Genomic DNA, 23642 nt, shown 5'->3' with positions numbered 1-23642 from the left:
TCTTCCATTCAGTACAAATCAATGTCCCCTCTCAGCCTTCCGTCAAAGACTGACGGACTAGGCCTAAAGCCCGGGCCTAAAGTGACTAAATAGGACAAGAATTTTTAATTGCAATTTATATACAGTATGCACACTGCCCCCTTGTCAACCATAAGTGTCCATTTTCTATTCTCATAAGCGCTTTTTTTAATCTCTATAGTAAATGCCCCTTTTTAGGTACGAGAAGTTACTCCTTTTCACTTCAGATAAGTGCCCCTTTCACCCCGATAACTGCCTTTCACATCTGAGAGATACTCGTTTTACTTTGACAAGTGCCCCTTCCCCTCCTGATAAGTGCTCTTTTCGTCCCCGATAGGAACCTTTTCACCTCTAATAACTGCCCCCTTTTAATTTGACAAGACTTAGTGCCCCTTTTTCTTTCTAACAGATACTCCTTTCCTTCTTTTAAGCGCCCCTCCCCCTTCTCGATCATGACCCTTTTAATATTTGACAATTGCCCCTATCAAAATCTAATCGGTGCCCCCTTTCTTTCAACTAAAGCACATTTTCCTTCATTATAGGCCTAAGTGCCCGTTTTTTCATCTTTGTCTCATAAGTGCCCCTATGATAATTTCCTTTTAAACAATAAGTGCCCCCTTCCCTTTCTAATAAGGAACCTATCTCAGGCTTTTCGTAAATGCCCCTTGGCATTTTCACCTCTTATAAATGACCCTATCAAAATCTGATGGGTGCCCCTTTTCCGTCGATAAATGCCCATTTCCCATTCTTATACGTGTCCCTTTTCAACCCTGTTGTGTGGCTCTTTTTGTAGGTGTATGAAGTGCCCCGGCATTTTCACCTAATTACCCACTGTGCTTTGACACGTACTCATTTTCTTTTGTTATATCAAGGTGTCTTATCCTTTTCAATAAGTGTCCCTTTTCCTCTCGATCATTAACGCGCCCCTAATTTCAAGCAATTTCTTCCAAAGCTTGCATTTATAGATGATATAATTATGTTTCTTAAAATTTCATTTTTTGAGAGGGGGGCGTTTCTCAAACTGACCTTTGATAAGCCCAGACACCACGCCACAACTTTTCGTGTTGTTTGGGTGCCGATTTGTATACGTCTGAGTTGAGTTAGGACGAGATGGAATTTAGACTATCCTCTTTCAAGCCAAACGTCACATTAACTGGTGAGTAACTTCGAATTCAGATCATTATAATGTCAGTTAGACAATATTTGAAGCAACTGTAATCACAGTAGTAGATAACTCACAAATCATCAATGTAAATAAGCAAAATTTAACTAATTCTGAATTGTCAATTTATTGTAATCGCTTATTGAAATTGATAAAATTACTGAGTCGGTCGCATTGTCATTTGTCGAAGAACGTGAGTGATTGTGTACCGTGCAGATATGTGTAGCGTGCCAGCGTGGACGGACTGTGCACTGAGTTGTGTATGATGGGTAGTCCAGGCATTTCGTGAAAAAAAAGGGGTCAACCTCCCACTAATTGCAACAGAAAGTCTGTCAACTGTTTTATACCTAGAAATATGTCCTCTATAACATATCAAAAGTCTTAAGGAATCCTGGTGGGGGAAAGTGCCATGGCGGCCATTTTTCAAAATGGCCGCCATGTATAACTACCGTTGTACAACTCTGGGGATTACTTTTTAACAGCACCTCATTTTACCATGCGAATGGTGTCATATGAAAGACATTTTAATTCCCTACAAGGTGATACCTCATTCAATAGGTTTTGGGATGATTTACTTACCAATTTTGAGCCAAAAATGTGATTTTTTACCATTTTTTTCAAAAATATGAATTGCGCCAAAATACGTATTTTTCCATATTTATTTGATTATTATGCTAACCAACTTGAAACTTGCTGAAAAACTGTTCAGCATCCTGGTTGATATCATATTTAAATTTCAAGTTTATTGCTTTACTAACTAAAAAGTTATAGAGTAAAGTACCCGGTAATCGGTCAGCTCCGGTTTTCGGCCAATTGGTTGGATACATGGTAAAATCACTTTAAAATACATCGCATAATAGCATAACACATATCCCACACATACCATACCATGCCAGTGTCACTGAAGAACCACATTTGCAATGAAAAATATATCCTAAAATATCACATTTTAGCGAAGTAATCGGCGGTCCCGCTACCCAAATCTGAAAAATCGAGTTTCTTACGCGTGTATGTAAGAAATATGGGTACCATAAAATGAGCTTTATTTCAAGTATTTTTCAGATATAGAGCCCGATTTTGTGCTGGTCGCAAGCTCAAAAGTATCTCATCGCATGTATTAAATCAATGCAGCCGCACACCGCGACGCACACACGATATGTCTGTCTAATTCAGATTCCAACTTCCGATCACCGCTGTGCCTGTATTCGGTCAGGCGAGCACCCGGGAGCTCCGGCGTGGGATACCTGCTCCGCCCGCTTGTGCTATACATCAGCGCAGAAACGCACGGCGCGCGCGAGCGCTTCCTATTGACTTTGTACATGCGGCCGTAAACTGAAACGCTCGGCCGATAACCGGCTCCAAAACAGTGAAAATTGAAATGAATATTGTCATGGCAATTCGTGATTTTTTTTTGGGATTCTTTTTTTGTTTAAATAATAATAATATTTGCTTCATGATTTGAACAAGAAATGATAATCAATAGGAAGTAAAGAGTCCAATAAATAGGATTTTGTCTTAAGTGGCCGAAAACCGGGTACTTTACTCTAGCGCTCTAAAGTTGAAACTTTGTTATGAGCCAAAATGGGAAATTTGGTTGCTAAGGGCTATCTTCTCCTTAGCAACGGTAACATATTGGCGTGAGAAATAGAATATATCACAAGAAATTGCTGTCACCAAGCAGATGACTACTTTTATAGGAAGTATGATGTCCAATGATGCATTTTCATCCTATTTTAATGATAAATATCGCTTAGTTCCCGTTGCTATGGTAATAATATGCCTGGCAACCGATATAAAACACATATTTTTGTTGTAAATCTAATATTTCCCATATCTCTGCTTCTAAATAACATAGAGTTTTGATTTTAAGTGCTAAACATACATTTCCAGGGACAAGGAATCAAATTAATTAAATTTTAATGAGCTAAACCTAGCCAAAAAGCCGAAACGGCAGCCATTTCCAAAATGGCCGCCATAAACCTGATATTTTGCAATATCTTCGCTTCTACATTGTAAATGACTTAGGGCTTTGATTTTCATTGCTAAATATACATTTTCTGGGCCCAGGAATCCTTTGAAACACATTTCTATGAGCTAAACCTGACAAAAAAGCCGAAATGGCAGCCATTTTCCCAAATGGCTGCCATAAACCTGATAATTCCCAATATTTCTGCTTCTAAAGGCTTAGAATTTTAGTGCAAAACGTACATTTCTTGGGCTAGGAATCCAATGACACACATTTCAATAAGCTAAACCTGACCAAAAAGCATTATTCTGAGGATGTGTTAACTGTATCATGGCATGCTGTATGCCTGATGGAACAACGTACATGAATAGGTCATAATTATTATAATACTGCATGTAGTTACCATAGCCTCAGACTACCATCTTCGATCCATCAATCTTCCTCAAAAAGTCTATTCATCGTCATCACTTTCACATGCAACTTGGGTTGAGTTCGTGCATGCTGACCCTCTACAATTGCCACTTGCAGCTGAGCACTCTATACTCTGCTTCTTGCAGGTGCACTTCAGACTGCTGCAGTCTGTCTGGCAATTGCAGCAGATCATCTTGAGGAGCTCTTCCGGAGCTGGTGGCAAGTCCGTCTGTACGGGCACGACTCCTCCACTGCTTTCCCACCAACCCCAGTCATCTGGTCGTAGCTCATCAGCTGCAATGCCCTTCCACTGCCGGACCTGGTAGTAGACACGAAAGCTGTGGTGTTTCGCTGCTGCTGATGTGGGCGGTAGACTTTGGGGTTGCACATGAGAAATGCTGGAGGCGACCTTCTAGCAGAACCGCTTATGTCGCGCCACGTTGAGTGACTCTGCAGGCTTCCCATTGTACAGGTATGCCAAGGCTTTCTCTCCTGCTTCCATCTACAACATCATCTGTGGACGCTGTCGGTCTGTCAAACGCAATTGCTTGTTAACGAAAGTGCGCACTGGTTTTGAATTTGTGAAGGGAAGCTCCCTTGTCAAAGCCATGCACGCGGGAAGAAGTATCACATCCCAGGAGAGCATGCATGACGAAAATGTGCTGTGATACATCGGGGCCTATACTGCTGTTTGACAGACTTCATGTTCCAGACACGCGGTTTTTTCACATTCTTCTTTGGCTCGGGTTGGAAGAATAGGTCACATGAGTCGAGGTTGGTGTGGTAGATGAGCAGGATGAGTAGATCGGTGTCCTCTTCGATCAGCACAGTATCAGTGGTGGCTGCAGACTCCACTGCTTTCTGCACTATGAGGAGACCAGCGTTACCTGCAGCATGATGTGTCTGTCAGTTCTTTGCCCATAGTTTGGTGCTGAGCATGCCATGAAGTGCTGCTTATTTGTCTTGTTCTTCATTGTAGCTTGCATATCTTCATCAAATGTCACCGTTGCTCAAGCATTCCCTCTTGCACGTCTTTGGTGTGCTGCAGGTGCCCTTTGCTGATGTACTATCATATCCATCAAACACAACTGTTGCCTGTCCATACTTCTTTGGGACATACTCTGTGTATTTCGTGCAGATACATTTGTATGTTGAGCCACGTGCCCATGGAATGCGCTGAACTAGTGCCCCACCATCCAACAGGTAGTGGACTTGGCCTGTGATTCCTGGTGCATCCTTTGTTAGGAGTGTCCAGATAGCTTCTGCTAGCACTGGCTTCTGTGGCTGTCTGAGCAGCAGTATGGAATCAAACAGAGCTGGTGGGTAACTGCACAGCTCATATTTGAACACAGACTGTAGAGCCTCTGTAGCTTTTGCAGCAATTGTCAGTCGCTGGAAAAAGGTGATGGCCTGATCCTTCCTCTTGAATGTGTAGTCAGCAGCAATTTGTCCATCCATGTTGGTCAAGATTGCTGTTCCAACAGTTTTTGCTGAATCCACATTGACTTTGCTGGTTGCATGTACCTATGTCGAAATGCTGCGCAAGCCCGGATCTGAGCTGAAGGGTGTTCTCTCTTTCAGACAGCTGATAACTGCATGTGTGTCTTTCATGTCACGTGCTTGTCTAGCATTTGTCATATCCTTGTTTTGTTCACCAGTGTAATAGTTGACACCTGTGAGCTGTTGCGTGGCATTATTGACTTCAGCACAGGCAGGCATGGAGAGCAGCCATATGAGACGCTGTTGCTCTGTCATGCCTCTTTCGTCAGGCCACTGCTGGTCTTCATACTCCTCATTAGGACCTGTTCGATGGTGAGATCTAGGCGATCACTTCTTCTGATAACATTGAACCCTTCTTCGAATCGTTGGTACACATCTGGATGTTCATCCTTGAGCTTGCTCATTTGCTGCACATAGAGGTGGATTGATTTGGTGTAGAGGTTGTGCCCAGAGGCTGCCAGGTAGGGCAACATTTCTGATACAGCTTCAAGGTGCAACGCCCAGTTGCCAATACGCTCTGCTCTAATAAACTTCCGTAGTATGTCTACTAGGCTTGAGTCGGTACGGTCGATCACACCGGGACCCGACCGTTGCCGTCGGGTCCCGGTTTCGTTTTTTGAGAACCGGCGCTCCGAAAAAAATAATGAAATATGTAAGAAATTGCAGTTTTGCACACCACTAAAACCAATCCACCCTAAAACTTAAGTATTTAATTGTTACCAATCGTATTCTAGCTCATCCAGAATCAATCCGAACTGCTGATATAAATATGGGTTGCAAAGCAGTTCGCCCCATGGGGTTGTTGTTGCCAGCTGCTAGCTATAGCTACTGTACTGGCCGGGTCTCTCGGCAGAATTAATAAATCAGGTTGAAAGAAACATTAATGTTTGAATAATAAAACGACTTTCTAAGAAGTACTTCTTTACAACATACCGATCGAATAATTTTTAAAAGACAAAATATATATTTTTTCTTTGATTTTGAACACCGCATGCTTCTTTTAAAAGCTGAAAATGACTTGGTAATCACAAGAAGTTTCGATACGGATAGCTGTTGCAATGCAAGTTCAGACTAGTCTCGGAAAAATGCGCAGTGCTCCTTGTTAGCTATAATGCGTGCCAGAACGAACCCAAACAAAGACGTGATCGTAACGAGAAAAAAATCATTAAAAACTACGAGAGCACAATTGGAAAGACAACTACTCAAAATTATCGTAAGCAGATACATAACTTGGAGGAAGAATACAATAGTTGTCCAAGAAAAGCCACATAAATAGTGATATTTAATGAGTTACTATAGGTACAATCATTATCGGAAGGGCCTGCTGTAATATATCTAAACGTGTTTAAATTGAACACGAGGCAAAAACCGCCCTCTACGGTAAAAAGCAGTATAACAAAGGATTCGAGTATTTGCAGCAGGCCCCTTGCGATAAAAATGTACCCAGTTACTCCTCGATTATCACAATTTCTGTGGCATTTCTTGGGCGATTATTGAATTCTTTGTCCAAGTTATGTATCTGATTATGGTAATTTTGAGCAGTATATCTTTCCAATTGTGCTCTCGTAGTTTTTAATGATTTTTTTCTCGTTACGATCACGTCTTTGTTTGGGTTCGTTCTGGCACGCATTACAGATAACGAGGAGCACTGCGCATTTTTCCGAGACTAGTCTGAACTTGCCTTGCAACAGCTATTCGTATCGAAACTTCTTGTGATTACCAAGTAATTTTCAGCTTTTAAAAAAAAGCATGCGATGTTTAAAATAAGAGATAAATATTTATTTTTGTCTTTAAAATATTATATGATCGGTATATTGTACAGAAGAATTTTTAGAAAGCCGTTTTATTATTCTAACATTCATATTTTTTGACCAGATTTATTCAACCTGCATAAATCAAAATGGCGGCTCGATTGTAGTCTTTACATTTTTGCTCGAGTTTTTTTACTTTTAGAGGCACGATAATGGCACTAAACATCGCCAATCATGGATAAATATAATGTCAAATGGAAGAATATACCAATCTGTGCCAAGGTATGCATGTGTTGATTTATTTGACTGATAAAAATGTCACTTTTAAGGGACATACTGATGATATGCGCTTTTTATAGAGGCAAGTGACAAATCCTGCGAGCTGATTTCGGGACACCGGGTCCCGACCGGTGCAAGGCCGTCGGGACCCGGTTTATGAAAATCCCGACATGACTCAGGCCTAATGTCTACCATCTCCATGTACTGTAGCCAAAGTGTGGCGGTCCTAGAGGACTTCAAGGATTCGGTTTTGCCCCGGAGGAGCTTCTCAATTCTGGTTAAAACATCAGCTTGGCAGAACTCCTCTGCAGACACGGAACCTTCCGTCAGATTCTTGTAGAGGGCAGCACGTTCATCAAGATCAGCGTTTCCAGTTCCGTTTGTCATAGGCTCATCATCTGGTGGTACTGTTGCCTCATTGGTCTCCTCCACTTCATGTGGATCTGCAGATGGTTTAGGGAGTGGCACACCAAGTGCGTCTGACAAAATCAAGGCGTTCAGTGCTGCATCAACAAGTAGATGTCCCCGTATTGATCGTGCAATAGCCTTGCTTGACATCATGTGTACCACCGCGTTATCTGCATAGATTGCTTCCCAAGAAACTCATTTCTGTGTGAAAGCCTCCCAGGCGCAAAAGCATGTCATTCAAAACACTTCCTGTGGGCTCAGTCTCGATGATCATGAGGGCTAGCCACCATAATGGTTGGTCAAAGGTGATGATGGGTGTAACACCATGGCGACAAGCATGCTCATGCACACACAAACTTCAGTGTGGAATAGATGCAAGTGACATTGCTGGGATTCATGTCGATCATTGGGAGAAACATCATGATGTACTAGCTGCATCAGTCCAGACCATGCCGGTCTTGGTGAGGTGAACATAACGGATTTCTTCCACAGGAGATCAAGGTCTGCTGGTAGGTCCTTTGCCTTCATGTTGACCACCTTCTGGTATGCCAGTGTTGTCATACCGCGGCTCTCTTCTTTGTGGCCATGGATAGGAATTCGTCCCACCGTGGAGATATCGCTGGAGGTGACCTGCGCCCTGAGGGTAGGTCTGCTGGTCTTGGTGGCTGGGGTTATGGCAGCAATCATCACCATGCCATGGAATGTGTTGTTACCATCAAGGGTACGGATGTTGTTGTCTACATTGTCTGCAGCATCCTGGACAAACTCCGAACTGAAATCAGGTATGTCTGTTCCATGAGACATCACAGCATTAGTTAACACTACAGACCTGGTGGTACACTGCATCTGCAGCATGAAGGTCATGCACATAGAGGACACGGGCTCTGACTGTTTCTGCCCAGGCATCCTTCCTTTCGTCACAGGATTCTAAGATATTGTCCTTGAATAATTATGACCTATACATGTACGTTGTCCATCAGGCATACGGCATTCCATGGTATGTAGTTGACACATCCTCAGAATAATGCTTTTTGGTCAGGTTTAGCTTATTGAAATTTGTGTCAGTGGATTCCTAACCCCAGAAAATGTATGTTTTGCACTGAAAATCAAAGCCCTTAGTCATTTAGAAGCGGAGATATTGCAAAATATCAGTTTTATGGCGGCCATTTTGGAAAATGGCTGCCGTTTCGGCTTTTTGGCTAGGTTTAGCTCATTAAAATCTAATTAATTTGATTCCTTGTCCCTGGAAATGTATGTTTAGCACTTAAAATCAAAACTCTATGTTATTTAGAAGCAGAGATATGGGAAATATTAGATTTACAACAAAAATATGTGTTTCATATCGGTTGCCAGGCATATTATTACCATAGCAACGGGAACTAAGCGATATTTATCATGAAAATAGGATGAAAATGCATCATTGGACATCATACTTCCTATAAAAGTAGTCATCTGCTTAGTGATAGCAATTTCTCGTGATATATTCTATTTCTCACGCCAATATGTTACCGTTGCTAAGGAGAAGATAGCCCTTAGCAACCAAATTTGCCATTTTGGCTCATAACAAAGTTTCAACTTTAGAGCGCTATAACTTTTTAGTTAGTAAAGCAATAAACTTGAAATTTAAATATGATATCAACCAGGATGCTGAACAGTTTTTCAGCAAGTTTCAAGTCGGTTAGCATAATAATCAAATAAATATGGAGAAATACGTATTTTGGCGCAGTTCACATTTTTGAAAAAAAATGGTAAAAAATCACACTTTTGGCTCAAAATTGCTATGTAAATCATCCCGAAACCTATTGAATGAGGTATCACCTTGTAGGGAATTAAAATGTCTTTCATATGACACCATTCGCATGGTAAAATGAGGTGCTGTTAAAAAGTAATCCCTAGAATTGTACAACAGTAGTTATACATGGCGGCCATTTTGAAAAAAATGGCCGCCATGGCACTTTCCCCCACCAGGATTCCTTAAGACTTTTGATATGTTATAATGGACACCTCCAAGAGCACAAAACAGTCAAAACATTTTCTGTTGCAATTAGTGGGAGGTCATATCAAATTATGCCTGGACTAGGGGGGACAGTTGAGATACAGTCGATTCTAACTGAAAATATAAATTGTTAGAATTGGATGTGGATCAATTATGTAAGGTGAAATAGATGTTGAGGTCTAGTACAAACAATATGGACATGAAGTTGTGACAGTAGGGGCGCTTACTTGTCCGAGAATAAGGATCATCTGCATGAACGAAAATCGTCCTGAAAAAAAGGAAAATGCAGGATTCTTATTTCCGATCCGCTCGTTGGCGATCCGAAAAATGGATTTCCAGATAATGCCCCTTGATGATTTCACACTTACTTTGCACAGAGACTTTCATGTTATGAAGGATAAATCCTTGGGAAGATGGACAACCCATAAAAGTAGACGTGAATGAGGGGTATTTTATTAAGCGGTTACTTTAGCACGATCAGCAAGCTCCACCTGAAGAAGGGCCAAAACTTTTCAACTTTTGGGCTATCAAATACTATAAAAATGCATAGAGTAAAGGAGGGGGTAATCGATTAGCTCCAGTTTTCGGCCGATTGGTTGGATGCAAGGTAAAATCCCTTTAAAATACATCGCATAATAGCATAACACATATCCCACACATACCATACCATGCCAGTGTCACTGAAGAACCACATTTGCAATGAAAAATATATCCTAAAATATCACATTTTAGCGATGTAATCGGTGGTCCTTCCCGAATCTGAAAAATTGATTATCTTACGCGTGTCTGTAAGAAATATGGGTACCATAAAATGAGCTTCATTTCAAGTATTTTTCAGATTTAGAGCCCGATTTTGTGCTAGTCTCAAGCTCAAAAGTATCTCATTGCATGTATTAAATCAATGCAGCCGCACACCGCAACGTACACACAATATCTCTGTCTAATTCAGATTCCAATTTCCGATCACCGCAGTACTAGTTTTCGGCCTGGCGAGCTCCGGGGAGCTCCGGCGTGGGATATCTGCTCCGCCCGCTAGTGCTATAGATCAGCGCGGAAATGCACGGCGCGTGCGCGCGCTTCCTATTGACTTTGTATATGTGGCCGAAAACTGGTATGCTATGCCGAAAACTGACTCCGAAACAGTGAAAATTGAATTGAATATTGTCATGGCAATCCGTAATTTTTTTCTGGGATTCTTGTTTTGTTTAAATAATAATATTTGCTTCATGATTTGAACAAAAAATGATAATAAATAGGAAGTAAAGGGTCCAAAAAATAGGATTTTGTCTTAAGTGGCCGAAAACCGGCTCCTTTATTCTAGCTAGGATTAACCAAAAGTCGTGAAATTTAAGCCCTTTTTTGTAGGCACACAATGTATTTTATTTGATTGTCATTATTATCCAAAAGTCCAAAACAGCATTTTTGAGGCAGATTTTTAAAAAAAGATTCATCAGATTTTCCTCCTGATTTTCTGATCCAATTATAGCTTGAACTTACAGTGTTTGCGGCAGGTCCATTGTTTGCAATGCATCATAGCACATCACATATTACACACACAGGATGCATACCAAACTCACAGACTAACATATCAGAATAATTCCCTTCCCATATTCTAAGTACTGGTAAGAAGGATCTAGGTGTGAAAATAATTAAAATCATTTGCATTTTCAAAATGAATCCCTGTTCTCTCTCTGTAAATTTTTACAGCCCTTAGCAGTGCTCGATTGACTGCAACACACAACCAAACCCAGCAGCATGTCAGAAGATGGTTTCATTGTGAGGGCCAGGGGACTCCCCTGGTCAGCCACCGCAGAGGACATCGTCACATTCTTCAGTGGTGAGTATCTGGTATCTTTCAGTGCTGAAAGGTCACGTAACCTATGCTATGTATTGTCAATGGCAGTTATGGCCTTCTTGCAAGCAGCCGACAACATAATATAATCTAATGTCTCTGTATGTTTCCAGAGGGCTGTCATAGGACACTATAAGAGAAAAGCAAGGCTTTTGCATATGAGTCATGTTGCATACCACACAAAATGAATGGATGTCAAAGATTGAATTGCACATGAGCAAGTTACATTACTGAAATAACAATATGAGATAGCAGAATTTCACCTTGACTAATATCTGCTTGATTTCTGATTAAACAAGAGTTTAAAAGGATATGAAACAACATTGTATTCACAGTTACAGGCCAGAGAAAACATTCATTCTAAATGCAAATTTGCATAACTTTGAAGTTAATTACGTCCTCAAGGCACATAACTTTGAGTGAGGACCCCTGGCTGCTCGTAATTATCATGCTAACTTTCAGATCTCTCTTGGTTTGTAACTTTGAGTCAACTTAAAGTCTCATAACCACAAGCATGTGTGCATGGTCACCAATTTCAAGATAACCATGGAGTTTGAAATCACGACCTAAACCTATGAAGTTAACAGACTATTGTGTAAACCCTGCTACTATCTTTATTTCTACCCAGAGTCGGTGATTGAGGGAGGTGCTGATGGCGTCAAGTTTGTTCACCTTCCTGGAGGACGCCCTTCAGGGGAATGCTTTGTGGTCTTCGAGTCTCACGATGATGTCCTCAAGGGCCTCAAGAAAAACAACAATCATATCGGCCACAGATATATTGAAGGTAAGATTTTTTGTATCTTTTTGAACATTTTTGCAATTAGGATGCTCTTATTGATAAGATTGGATACAAAGCGGGGCGTTGTGGCGTGCACCTGTAATCCAGCTAACAATGGAAGTTACAAACTGATTCAGCCGAGGACCCAGGTTCGAAAGTGAGTCATGTCTTTTGGATGGTGACGTTAAAGGTTGGTCCCCAGACGTAAATAATCATATCTAATTGATACACGTCTGTAAAAACCCAATTACACACACACACTTGAAGCATGATTTGAGTCTTGCAAGGTTTTGTTAGGTCCAATTGTATGGTCATCCCCTTTTTTGGTAGAAATTAATTTTGCCTCATTCAGGCCCACTAGGCAACCAAATCTAGGCAGTGTAATATAATCCATTGGGGGCTATCGGCAAGGAAGGCACTGTACTTTAAGCCAACACTGACGGGAGAACTTTACTAATGTTAGCCAATAAGAATAAGATCAAGTATGTTGCTGCAATGCCCAGTTCAGTTTAATTTCTGCAATATTAAAAAGTTTCTTGTCGTGAAAATCACTTTGCAAATCATGAAGTTATCATGTCACAAACTCATCTAGTTTTTACAATTGAAAAATAGGTTTCATGGATGCTATCTATATTTCTTTGTATTTTTCTTTTCAGTTTTCAGATCCAAGAACAGTGAGATGGAATGGGTAACATCGAGAGGCGGAGACAAGGCCAAAGAAGAGAATGACGGGTGTGTCCGACTCAGGGGACTCCCCTTTGACTGCAGAACTGATGACATCAATGATTTCTTCAAGGGTTAGTGACACTTAAACTGCCTTTTGGTTAAAGTCTAGCTTAATTATAGTAGCCCTATGATAATTTTGTTCCTTAGGATATTCATATGATATTATTGATGAGTTGAAGGCTATTCCTTATTCAACATTATAGGTCTGATGTACTAGGACCTAAATGTTATGGAGCCTTATCAATATTTGTTAAACGTAAATTTGTTAGGGGAAAGAAATTCATGATCATTCATCTTCATGAATTGTCAGGAGTGAAAATAATCTATAAATAATGATAGCTTAGATTAGATATGTCATTTACATGGATTACTTTGACAATGCACAGACTTAAAAACTCAATGAGTCTTTGAACTTTGGTAAGGAATTATTTTTTTTGAATCTCCCTTATAATGTGGTATGTTCTAGTTCAGATATGTAACCAGACCTTTAGGGTGCGTTTAAGCTTAAATTTTGAAGGCAGAATGAGCGATTTGTAATGCTCATCGTAAACGCTCATCGTAATCACAGTTCCACGGTGTACTGTTTATGCTCACTTCTCTGGCTCCTCCAGGCAATTCTCCGTGGGTGGCCTTAATTGGCCTTGTAGCTGGATTCGCAAACTTGCACTGCGCATATACGTAGACCATGGTCCATGCGTAGACCCACTAGAGGTCAGTGCGTTGACCCCATTTAAACGCGTTTACAAATTGTAAACGCATCTTTTTGTGAGTTTATGATCGGCGATCGTGATCGCCGTTTTTCGGTGATTCTACAAAAGTGAGAAAGGACGCAACCGTGTTTTAAACTAAACGCGTAACAGATGCCTGATTCTGGCCAGAAAAAGTTAAGCATAAACACGCCTTTAGATAGGTCTAAGGAAATGCTGTTATACCATGAATTATTTTTGCATTTTAAGTCATTCAAATGGGTGATGAAATCATATTTTATCTCATATAAAGGTTCAAGATTTTTATATTTGCAGATCATACAATTCTTGTGGATATTTTGTGGTTATTGCTGTCTTGATACGAGAATAGCTTTTTAATGTAATGTTTTAATTTAAGTTTTTATCAATCAAAATCAAAGAACAATCCCAAAGAACAAGACATAAAGATGATATCGGAGGCAGGTGGCAATGGAGAAATAATTATGTAAACAGAGTCATTGAAAATGCTATAAGAACTTGTCTTCCAATTGTTTATATTTAGGTTTCTCTACATCAGTATTGTACGTTTAAAGACATCAAAGATTTATCAGTCTGTTTGCTCAGTCGTAGAGTTCAAGATATGATGGAAAATGACTATGGTGCATGACTATATACTTATTGGATGTGTGTACTTGTATCCCCTTCCCTTTATATATGAATTCTACCCTACCCCTCTTTGGGTGGTTGGCTGGGCTGGTGGGCGTGGCTTCACAACTCTTCGGTCATCCTGTATCCTGATTGGTTGGTTTGGACGGGCTGGTGGGCGGTGCCTTACTACTCTACAACCAAACCCTGGGGGTGGATCCTGATTGGTTGGTTGGCCGGGCTTGGTGGGCATGGTGAAACAACTGGTGACATCATCCCCATCCCTGATTGGTTGGTTTGGCCGGGCTTGGTGGGCGGTAACCAACTTGCGACAATCTGAACTGGGTGGAACTGGTTTACCCCTTCTTTGCCCTTGGCTGGGTGGGATGGAAATGATATGCCTTGTGTCACTCACGATGAACATGCAAAAATCGTATGTGAATGCGAAGAATACCAGATTGCAGAAGATGGGATTACATTGCCAACAGACTACGATGGGAGGAGCACAGGGGAAGCATATGTGCAGTTCGTCTCAAAGGACATTGCGGAGGGGGCATTGTCAAAGCACAAGGCCAATATGGGTCACAGGTGGGAAGAGATTTTGGTGGTACATGTAGCTGTGTGTAGTTAAGGAAGATGCTAGTTGTTACCCTATACTTATCAAATCACATAATCTTCTTATAAAAGAAAAATTGGATTTGTCCCAGTCAAGATTCAAATGATTTTATTTTTTATGCAAAACATAATACAATGAAGAAGTATATTACACAAAATATACAATGAAACAAGACAGATATAGTAATGGCACGAGAAAAGAGGAACTAACTAGAAGCAGAGCTTGTTGCAGTATTAGTTCCTCAGAGGCTGTTGTACAATCATATTGTAAACAAGTATACATAGAAAATCAATAAATTAAAAAAAATGTGACAATAAAGAAATAATGATGATTGAATAAAATGAAGGTTTGATCGCATCCTGAAGATGGAGTATTGAATTTATATTGTAAAGAGACCTAAATGGTGTGGGTTGTTTTGAAGAAGTCATGGGACGTGTACAATGTAAAAGTACTTTAAAATTAAAAGAAATGGTGGTTTAGATAGTTGTGATGGGTCGTCAATACTTCTTCATTTTAAAGAGCCTTGCCATAATATATATGTAAAAAAAGGATTTGTAAATTGAACCTGAGAATGTCAATGGTTTGTATATGTTGTTTTCAATAGTTATGAGATACTTAAGTAATAAAAACAAACTATTTGTAAAAGAATGGAAAAAATTAAACTTAAAATGTTATTCATGTAGATATTTTGCCTCAGATGCCTAGTCAAAAAACTGTTTGGGAGCAAAGATTCACTTCATGAGCAAAGAGTAATTGATATCACTATGCTTTTTCAATACCAGGTACATTGAAGTATTCCAGTGCAACGCGTCAGAAATTAAACGCTTCAACAGCAACCCAGGCAGAGCTCGTGGAGTCCCTGGCCGTCCCGGTCCTTACGACCGCTCAGGGCCCATGGGCGGCGGCATGGGTCGAAGGGGGATGAGGAATTCTGGATTTGAGCGTAGGTCTGGTGGATATGGAGGTGAGTGAGATTCAGAATCGGTCACCGACATCATACTATTTTCTCTTTGCTTGCTAGTGATGATGATAATTATAATAACAATATGGCTAGCGAAGCATTACCGGTTATACAAATAATTACAGTATCACCAAGGATTTAGCTTAGCTGCCATGATATGGAGACGTTGGGCTGGTTTGCAAGACAAAACGCAGGCCAATGTTTTACAAAAGTCATAATTCTTTGTGGCATTTACCTTTACCTGGGAGGGTATGACTATGATGATTGAGTTCAAGGTTAGACTGTTATAAAAGAAATTTTCTCTTAATTTTGGCATTTACCTTATCTTACAGGGAATGGCTATGAAGAAGACTTTGGTTACGGCGGTGGGTACGGTGGAGGCGGCGGATACGGAGGAGGCGGTGGATACGGAGGTGGAAGAGGAGGTGGATACGGAGGGCGCGGTGGCGGCATGTCAGGACCAGGTAGAGGGGGATGGGGAGGTGGACCTCAGCCGCTTCTGCCAAGAGGTGCGTCAGTGGCATAAAATAGCTTACATTGCACAAAGCATGTACTCAACAAACAAAAATCTGTCATAAAGTGGTGAATCAAGGGCATTGCACAAACACCATTTCCTCAAAAATATTTTTTTCTGAGAAAAATTGGTGTGTCAACAGCATTGCACAAACCATGTATGAAGAAAAATCTTTTTTCTCTGTTGAAGAGGTGCATTAGTTGTGTAAAATGGGCCAACTTGCACAAAGCATGCTTTCATTTATTATTTTTTCTATGAGAAAGAAAAGGTTCCTTACCTTGACATTTGGAATTGATAGCTTTTTGATAAACCTCTTTGACATGAAGAGAGATCAGTCTTCCATCAGGGGAGTGTTTCACAAAAACTAAGATCGACTTAAAATGAACTATCAAAAAATGTAAATTTTCTAAGTATGTGACGTCCCTTGAGAGACCAATGGTGAGAGCAACCAGTGGCATGAATGGCCTGCCATAGTTCAAGTCCAACTTTAGTCGATCTTAGTCTTTGTGAAACACCCCCAGGAAAACATTGGAAATAATTTTTCTTCTGACCTACCCTGCAAGCTTACAGGGGTTGAGGATATGTGTTATAAGTCAGCTCAGCTGTAGATGTTTTAATAATAATTATACAAATGATAAAGGTATGTTGTAGGCCTTTATAGCATTCTAGGGATTGATGCATGGGGGATAAAGATGTATCTGTCATAATTGATGAATGCCTTTAAAATAATTCAAATTGAATAATGAGAGAGTTATGAATGTTTGAAATAAGAGATCATTACAGGTAAGCAAATTTTGTCAGGGGATTGTGACGTAGTGACGAATAACTCTCCCGTTTGTTGACAAAAATATCACTAATTTCTTTTAATCTCTCAAGTGCCTTCACCCTTGAGTCACTTCTCAAGATAAGTTCGTTCGTTTGTGTCTCCTTAGATCTAGCCTATAATCTAGGCGGAGTGCCGGGCTTTTTTCTTTGCTGCTAGACTAACCCTAAGCAGAACGTCTGATACGGCGAGACTACGAACCGTGAGCCGCGAAGCGGCTCACCGCCTATAATCACTGGTCTAGCTAATCAATATTCATATATATTCAAAATGGCGGATCTATGAATCATTCAACAGCCCTACCAAATAAGGTACACCTATGTTACGTTCGACCAATCAGATATAAGAAACCGCAACGAAAAAAGATTGCGCTCGTCCATTACTAAATAGGGGTAATAAAAAGGAAGAAGGGGAGATGAAACCAAAAAAATCTTTAAAATGATCATTTTACTACTGTGAAATATCAAAAAATTAAAAAATTGTAGTTTTATGTGAACAATAAAACATATATCTTTGTATGGTAAAGATCAACGTTGTTTTGGTAGTGCCAGTAGTGCCACTAGTGGTACCGGTAGTTTTTACCGCGGTACTTTCGTTCTGCCAACGGCAACGACTCGAGTCATCATGATCATAGAATCCGTGGTCGCGTAGAAAATCACAGCACAAAGAGATTGCTTGGTATATTGCACTCTTTCCAAAACCAGTAGGTAATGCAACAAAAATATCCCTGCCGGCTTCAATAACGCTACGAATAGCGGATTCCTGCAGTTCTCTGAATTTTCCATTAGGAATGCCTAGTTTGTTGGCCGCATATGATAAACTTTCTCGCAGAAGATCGTCATCCCATGAACTACCCGCCATCTTGGATGAAGAAAATGATGTAATGTCACGTGATTTATAATATGCATATGCATAGACTCTTCTCCATACATGTTTCTGATTGGTTGAGTTCATTTCGTATTCATGAGGTTTTTTCGTACGAAAAACTGCCACGGATTCATGGTTGATAATAAAAAAACAACGACTAAAGCTAGACCAGTGATTATAGGCGGTGAGCCGCTTCGCGACTCACGGTTCGTAGTCTCGCCGTATCAGACGTTCTGCTTAGGGTTAGTCTAGCAGCAAAGAAAAAAGCTCGGCACTCCGCCTAGATTATAGGCTACCTTAGATCAAGATAGTTGTGTAAAGTTCCATAAATAAATTAAATGAAATGAAATTAAACTAAGTTCTTCCATCGCCCGATTGCTGCAATGGCGGTTTCATTAACAAGGGCCAGGTCTTCATCTGTGAAAGATAGTTATGGAGAGGAGGGTATATTATAATTACAGGTCCTCTATAAAGAAAAGGCCATTCTAATTTGTACATTTTTGAAAATTTTAAATTTTAATCATTTTTGTGTTGATGACTTGTGTCCCTTGAGTGATCTTTATGTACAGTGTTCACTTGACTTTGCGCTCTTCCTTCCTCCAGGAGACTTCAAGAGGGGTTACGGCGGTGGTATGGGTGGAGGAGGAGGTATGGGTGGAGGTGGTATGGGCTACGGCGGTGGAGCTGGAGGGGACTTTGAATCAAGGACCGGTTTCTCCATCCACATGAGAGGACTGCCTTACAAAGCAACGGAAGAAGACATCCACCAGGTGAGGTCGCATGGTGGCATAGCGTGGGTCAAGACATTATAATGACACCGGCATCGTAGGGGGGGGGGGGCACCAGTCTTGCTCTATATGTTAACAGAGGAAGGTGTGAGAGACCACACTATCATTTCTTCTTTCATATTCCTTTTTTCTCTTCTTTTTTGTCGTTATTTGTTTTTGTTTGCAAATTGATTGAATGTGTGTGTGTGTGTGTGTGTGTCAGAACTTGTGTTTGTATAATCCCATCTCTTTCTCTATTCTTTTCTCACATTATCCTTTTGACCGCCAGTTCTGATAGTAAGTCCTGTCAATATCATTCCATAAATTATCCAGAATACATGATCCATATCGTACAAAATATTCCTTAGACCCTGTCTGTAACGCTCCTCCCCCTCTCTCTTTCTTTGTTCCACCTCAGTTTTTTGGGCAGACAGCCAGCCCTTGCAACGTGGTCATCCAGAAGGTAAACGGCCGCTCCACGGGAGAAGCCGACGCAGACTTCCAGACCGTTGAGGCCGCCCAGGCAGCCATGACCAAGCACAAGTCAGAGATGGGTCCCCGTTACATCGAGCTGTTCCTCAACACTGACGAGAGCGGCGGCGGAGGTGCCGGTGGTGTTGGCAGTGGAGGAGGAGGAGGATACGGTGGTGGCATGGGGAGCTCTGGAGGATATTCAGGAGGTAGTAGTACGTTAGAAGGTGACTTTATTGCGGGGTGGTCCACATAAACAAAATTCAAACATGTCACGTTTGAACGTGGAAGAAGAGTATGAACTGATGTATCCAAAGCACAAGGTCCGTTCTAAGGCTCTCGGATGCACTCTGGTGCAATCTGATCCATATTTTCAGGCATTTTTAAACACATTCTATGACTAATACTTAATTAAATAATTTGGGTCGTGATTAAATTTCTGAACCTGTACAATAACAAATCACACCTGTTGCTGGTACATGTTTGAACCCCTTGTGGACCACCCTCTTGGCAGGGACGATGGATTAGGGTCTATCCAGTTTAGTGGTTAACATGTGTGATGCACACCAGATCATGTTATCACAATATTGACCATTAATTTAGACAAACCCTTATCTTGCCTCTGTATGGGATGTTTACCTCATGGTCTTTCATCATTTTACCCATCATTGATCGTGATATAACTATTTACACAACTGGATTTCTCTCTGGAATCATAAAGCAAATTTGCATTAATGATAGCAAAATGTCATTATTGATGATTCGCAGCATTTCTCTAGTGCCCTATTTCCGTTTTAATAGGCACAGGCTCCTCCAGAGAAGTCTTGTGACATCATATTAAACATATTAAACATAAAAACATAGGAAACTGTGGCTGAATTAATATCTGCTTGGTTAGGAAAAGAGCGATCAGTAATTATTATATCTTCAAACCACCCAAATCAGTGAGTGCACGTAGGGGCCCATAGAGGCCATTTTGCAACCCCTTCCCCCTCCACCTTAGAAAATAAAAGTAATAAAAGAACTAATGCCTCATTCCATTCATGTAAGTACAATATTTCGATCAGCATTTCATCATCAGGGATTACCCTCTTGTATCTGAAATGTCCCTGAGTATTATTCAGTTTCATTCATGCATTTTGTCATCACCCTTTGTGCTTAACAGGTAGCTACGGAAGCAGCGCCGGTGGAGGTTACAATAGCAGCCAGATAGGAGGAACTGGTATGGGTGGTGGCGGCTACACCAGCTTTGGCAACGGCAACAGCAGCGGTGGTGGTGGTGGATATGGTAAGGGTAAGGGTAATCCCCTCATTTCCTTGTCTTGCCAAACCAAGGGGGTCTTTCACAAAGACTAAGATTGACTTCTATGGCAGTACGTTCATGCCACTGTTTCCTCCAACCATTCCTAGCATTGGTCTCTCAAGGGACGTACACATTTTGGTCACAAATCTACAGAATTTACATTTTTTGATAGTTTATTATTGAAGGAAAAAATATTGTCTAAAGATCTTAATTGAGACTCGGACCAATGGTGAGAGCAACCAGTGGCATGAATGGCTTGCCATAGTTTAAGTCCAACCTAAGTCGATCTTAGTCTTTGTGAATAAACCCCCAGGAATTGTATGATTTTTAAAACTCTTGTAATTTGCAAGAATTCAAATAAATGAGAGTTGTTGCTAGTAAGAATCAGACATCACACATAATGTATGCAATTCACTTTCCAACTATTGAAATACAAATATACATAATAGGTGAATGAAATAATTTGTAAGGAGGCACTTCACAAAGTTGTAGGCATTAAAGGTAAAGACCAGTATTGGAAACGCCCCAATTTCAAAAAATGAAATGGAAGCTCTCATTACCAATCATGTGAAAGAATATGTTTTGACTAATACATTTGCCGGGAAACCGCCTTCTAATTCATATATTTGGTAAATTTGTTTCTCTCATGGTCTGTGAGAGATATAGGGTAGTCCCATATACATCTTTCTGTGTATAGTGCTTGTAACTTTACGAAGAATGGGCCAAATTTCTTATCATTTTGAAGATTCCAGAACCTTGCAGATGCTAGATGCTAGATGATCAACCTTTTCTGATCGATTCCACAACGTTTCTTTCACAATGCAATCGCATGACCATAACTGGTCTTTACCTTCAAAGGTAAAGACCAGTATTGGTAACGCCCCAATTTCAAAAAATGAAATGGAAGCTCTCATTACCAATCATGTGAAAGAATATGTTTTGACTAATACATGATGATAAAAAATTTGCCGGGAAACCGCCTACTAATTCATATATTTGGTAAATTTGTTTCTCTCATGGTCTGTGAGAGATATAGGGTAGTCCCATAAACATCTTTCTGTGTATAGTGCTTGTAACTATGAAGAATGGGCCAAATTTCTTATCATTTTGATGATTCCAGAACCTTGCAGATGCTAGATGCTAGATGATCAACCTTTTCTGATCGATTCCACAACGTTTCTTTCACAATGCAATCGCATGACCATAACTGGTCTTTACCTTTAAAGGGAGTGGGTCTTCAGTTTCTGTATGCAGAAGGTCATAATTCGCTGACACCAGACTTGGTGGAAATAACATTAATGGGTGTGCAAGTCTGCACACAGTAATCGCGTAGGGCAATCAAGAAGTACCCCCTCGTCTCTTGGAGAGCCTTCGGGTAATGCAAATGTCAGATTTTACCATATGGAGAATAGACAGCATTACGTAAAGCCTGTTGTTCATAACATTGAAGGCTAATCCTAATGATTGACAACTGCTGTTATTGGGTAAATGCCCGAATGGTATCAAAATTCTCCACAAGAGCCTACTTCTATGTGTCTTTTAATTTGGTTATACTACCAAAATGGTGAACAGATTTGCTGTATTATTTATTTGTTTGTTCATACTTTTTTTCTTCTCCTTAGGCAACTCTGGCATGGGTGGTGGAGGCTCTGGCGGGAGCGGATTTTATGGCTCCGGGGCTAGCACTGGAACTGGCATGGGTGGCATGGGCATGAACAGGGGAGGAAACAGCTTCTATTAGAGTGTGTCAAAAGGTCAAAGGTCGTCTTTACAAGTGACAACATCATGTACATCAAAGGCCATCCATCGTTCCAGTGGCCTGTGTCTCAATTGTTCACTACCCAATGTAGAGTCCACCTCCTGCTTCCTATCGTTCTACTTTTCTTGTTTGTTCTGTTCTTCAATATCTGTCTCTCTTTATCCTTTGTGTTTCTTTCCCTACGCTGAACTTGTTAACTTGATAACCAGCACTGTATATAGATATTCATGATCGAATCTCATTCATTACAAATTTCGAACATCGGATACATTTCTAATCAAATCCATATTTACTCTTAGGTGAGCTTTTTGTAAGTTTAAGTGTGGACCTAGAAAATTTTGTATTGATTAGAATACTCTTCAAAATTTCCCACCCACTTCATGTATGAATAAGGTTCAAGAATGTCTGTCGAGTTCTAATTTTGAAAGAAAAACAACAAACTTAATAATCAATGATTTCTTACTGTGAATCTGGACTAGACTAATATTAAATCTTTGATGTCAAATTGTTTGTAAATGTTTGTTGCACTTGGACCAAGTAAATATATTTTTCTTTTATTAGTAATTGTAAATCAACGTATTGCTACCTTAATTATTGTAAGCCACTTTTATTTTTTTCAAAACCTTGTGTACACCTACCTATTTTAAGCCTGACTTTATTTTGAGTACTTTCTACCAAGATCTTTTTTATTTATTTGATGTTTATTGTTCAGTTGCCATGTTTCGACTTAACAAATACAGTCTTGATGTTGTAGAGTATTGGCAACACATGTCGCTAATTACGAAAGTGTTGCTTGTGGGAATTTTGTTCCGAATTCGCTTTTCAATTATTAAGATGGAAAGACGTGTTTTGTTATCACACCCCTATCATGTATATATTGCATTTTGATCATGGATTTGAGGATCTCTGTTTATAAATGGAGTATTGATCAGTTTTATGTTGAATCAAGAGTCTAACATGTATTTGATTTTACTTCAAACATTGGAAAGTAAGTGGAAAATCATCTGGTGCAGTGTTTGTTTTAGAAAAAAAAGAAAAATTAAATTGACTTGCACATGTATAGATTTGATATACTTGTTTGTTTTATTGATTTGTGTACCTACGAAGAAGCCACCCCACATTATATGATCTAACAAAAGACAAATTTTCTCAGGAAATCGCCTCTATGGTTTTTAACTAGGTAATCCAATGTAAAGAATCAACTTCAAAGTTCATTCCCCAAGAAATGATTGATAAGTTGTATTGTATATATTAGGGTGGCCATGGCCTGTCGATGCCATGAGTGGTAACATGAGTGTGTTGGCAAAGTGATACAATTTTGTATTTGGTTGTATGGATGAAGTGTACGTTATTATATCTGTTTGAGATAGAGAGAGAGAAAGA

The 23642-nt window shown here is 40.1% G+C and overlaps 1 protein-coding gene across 8 annotated transcripts; it reads left to right on the top strand.

The window, feature by feature from the left end:
• Positions 1-1050: 1050 nt before the first annotated feature.
• On the top strand, positions 1051-23319 carry LOC594043 (heterogeneous nuclear ribonucleoprotein H3). 8 transcript variants are annotated; one of them, XM_030979837.1, is made up of 11 exons: positions 1051-1174; positions 11199-11328; positions 11972-12127; positions 12778-12918; positions 14628-14766; positions 15577-15758; positions 16088-16219; positions 18563-18729; positions 19145-19424; positions 20363-20491; positions 22123-23319. In XM_030979837.1, exons 2-11 carry the CDS (start codon positions 11247-11249, stop codon positions 22239-22241), a joined length of 1527 nt encoding a protein of 508 aa, XP_030835697.1. In that variant the 5' UTR covers positions 1051-1174; positions 11199-11246; the 3' UTR covers positions 22242-23319. The 8 variants fall into 8 exon arrangements, with proteins under 8 accessions (XP_030835697.1, XP_030835696.1, XP_030835695.1 ...); XM_030979836.1 differs by having other exon boundaries at positions 16088-16264; positions 19145-19406; positions 20363-20485; XM_030979835.1 differs by having other exon boundaries at positions 16088-16264; positions 19145-19406.
• Positions 23320-23642: the final 323 nt, after the last annotated feature.

Source organism: Strongylocentrotus purpuratus, unplaced genomic scaffold, assembly GCF_000002235.5.
Source record: "Strongylocentrotus purpuratus isolate Spur 01 unplaced genomic scaffold, Spur_5.0 spur5_scaffold_10, whole genome shotgun sequence".
NCBI classification, from domain to species: domain Eukaryota; kingdom Metazoa; phylum Echinodermata; class Echinoidea; order Camarodonta; family Strongylocentrotidae; genus Strongylocentrotus; species Strongylocentrotus purpuratus.
Note: the sequence above shows the minus strand (reverse complement) of the source record. Positions and strands in the feature narration are given on the sequence as shown.

What these genes read in the sequence shown, in the direction of transcription:
- LOC594043 (XM_030979830.1), top strand. Translation starts at nt 11,247, where the DNA reads ATGTCAGAAGATGGTTTCATTGTGAGGGCCAGGGGACTCCCCTGGTCA. An exon ending in CATCGTCACATTCTTCAGTG is followed by an intron (nt 11,329 to 11,971) that starts GTGAGTATCTGG and finishes ATTTCTACCCAG; the next exon opens with AGTCGGTGATTGAGGGAGGT. An exon ending in CGGCCACAGATATATTGAAG is followed by an intron (nt 12,128 to 12,777) that starts GTAAGATTTTTT and finishes TTTTCTTTTCAG; the next exon opens with TTTTCAGATCCAAGAACAGT.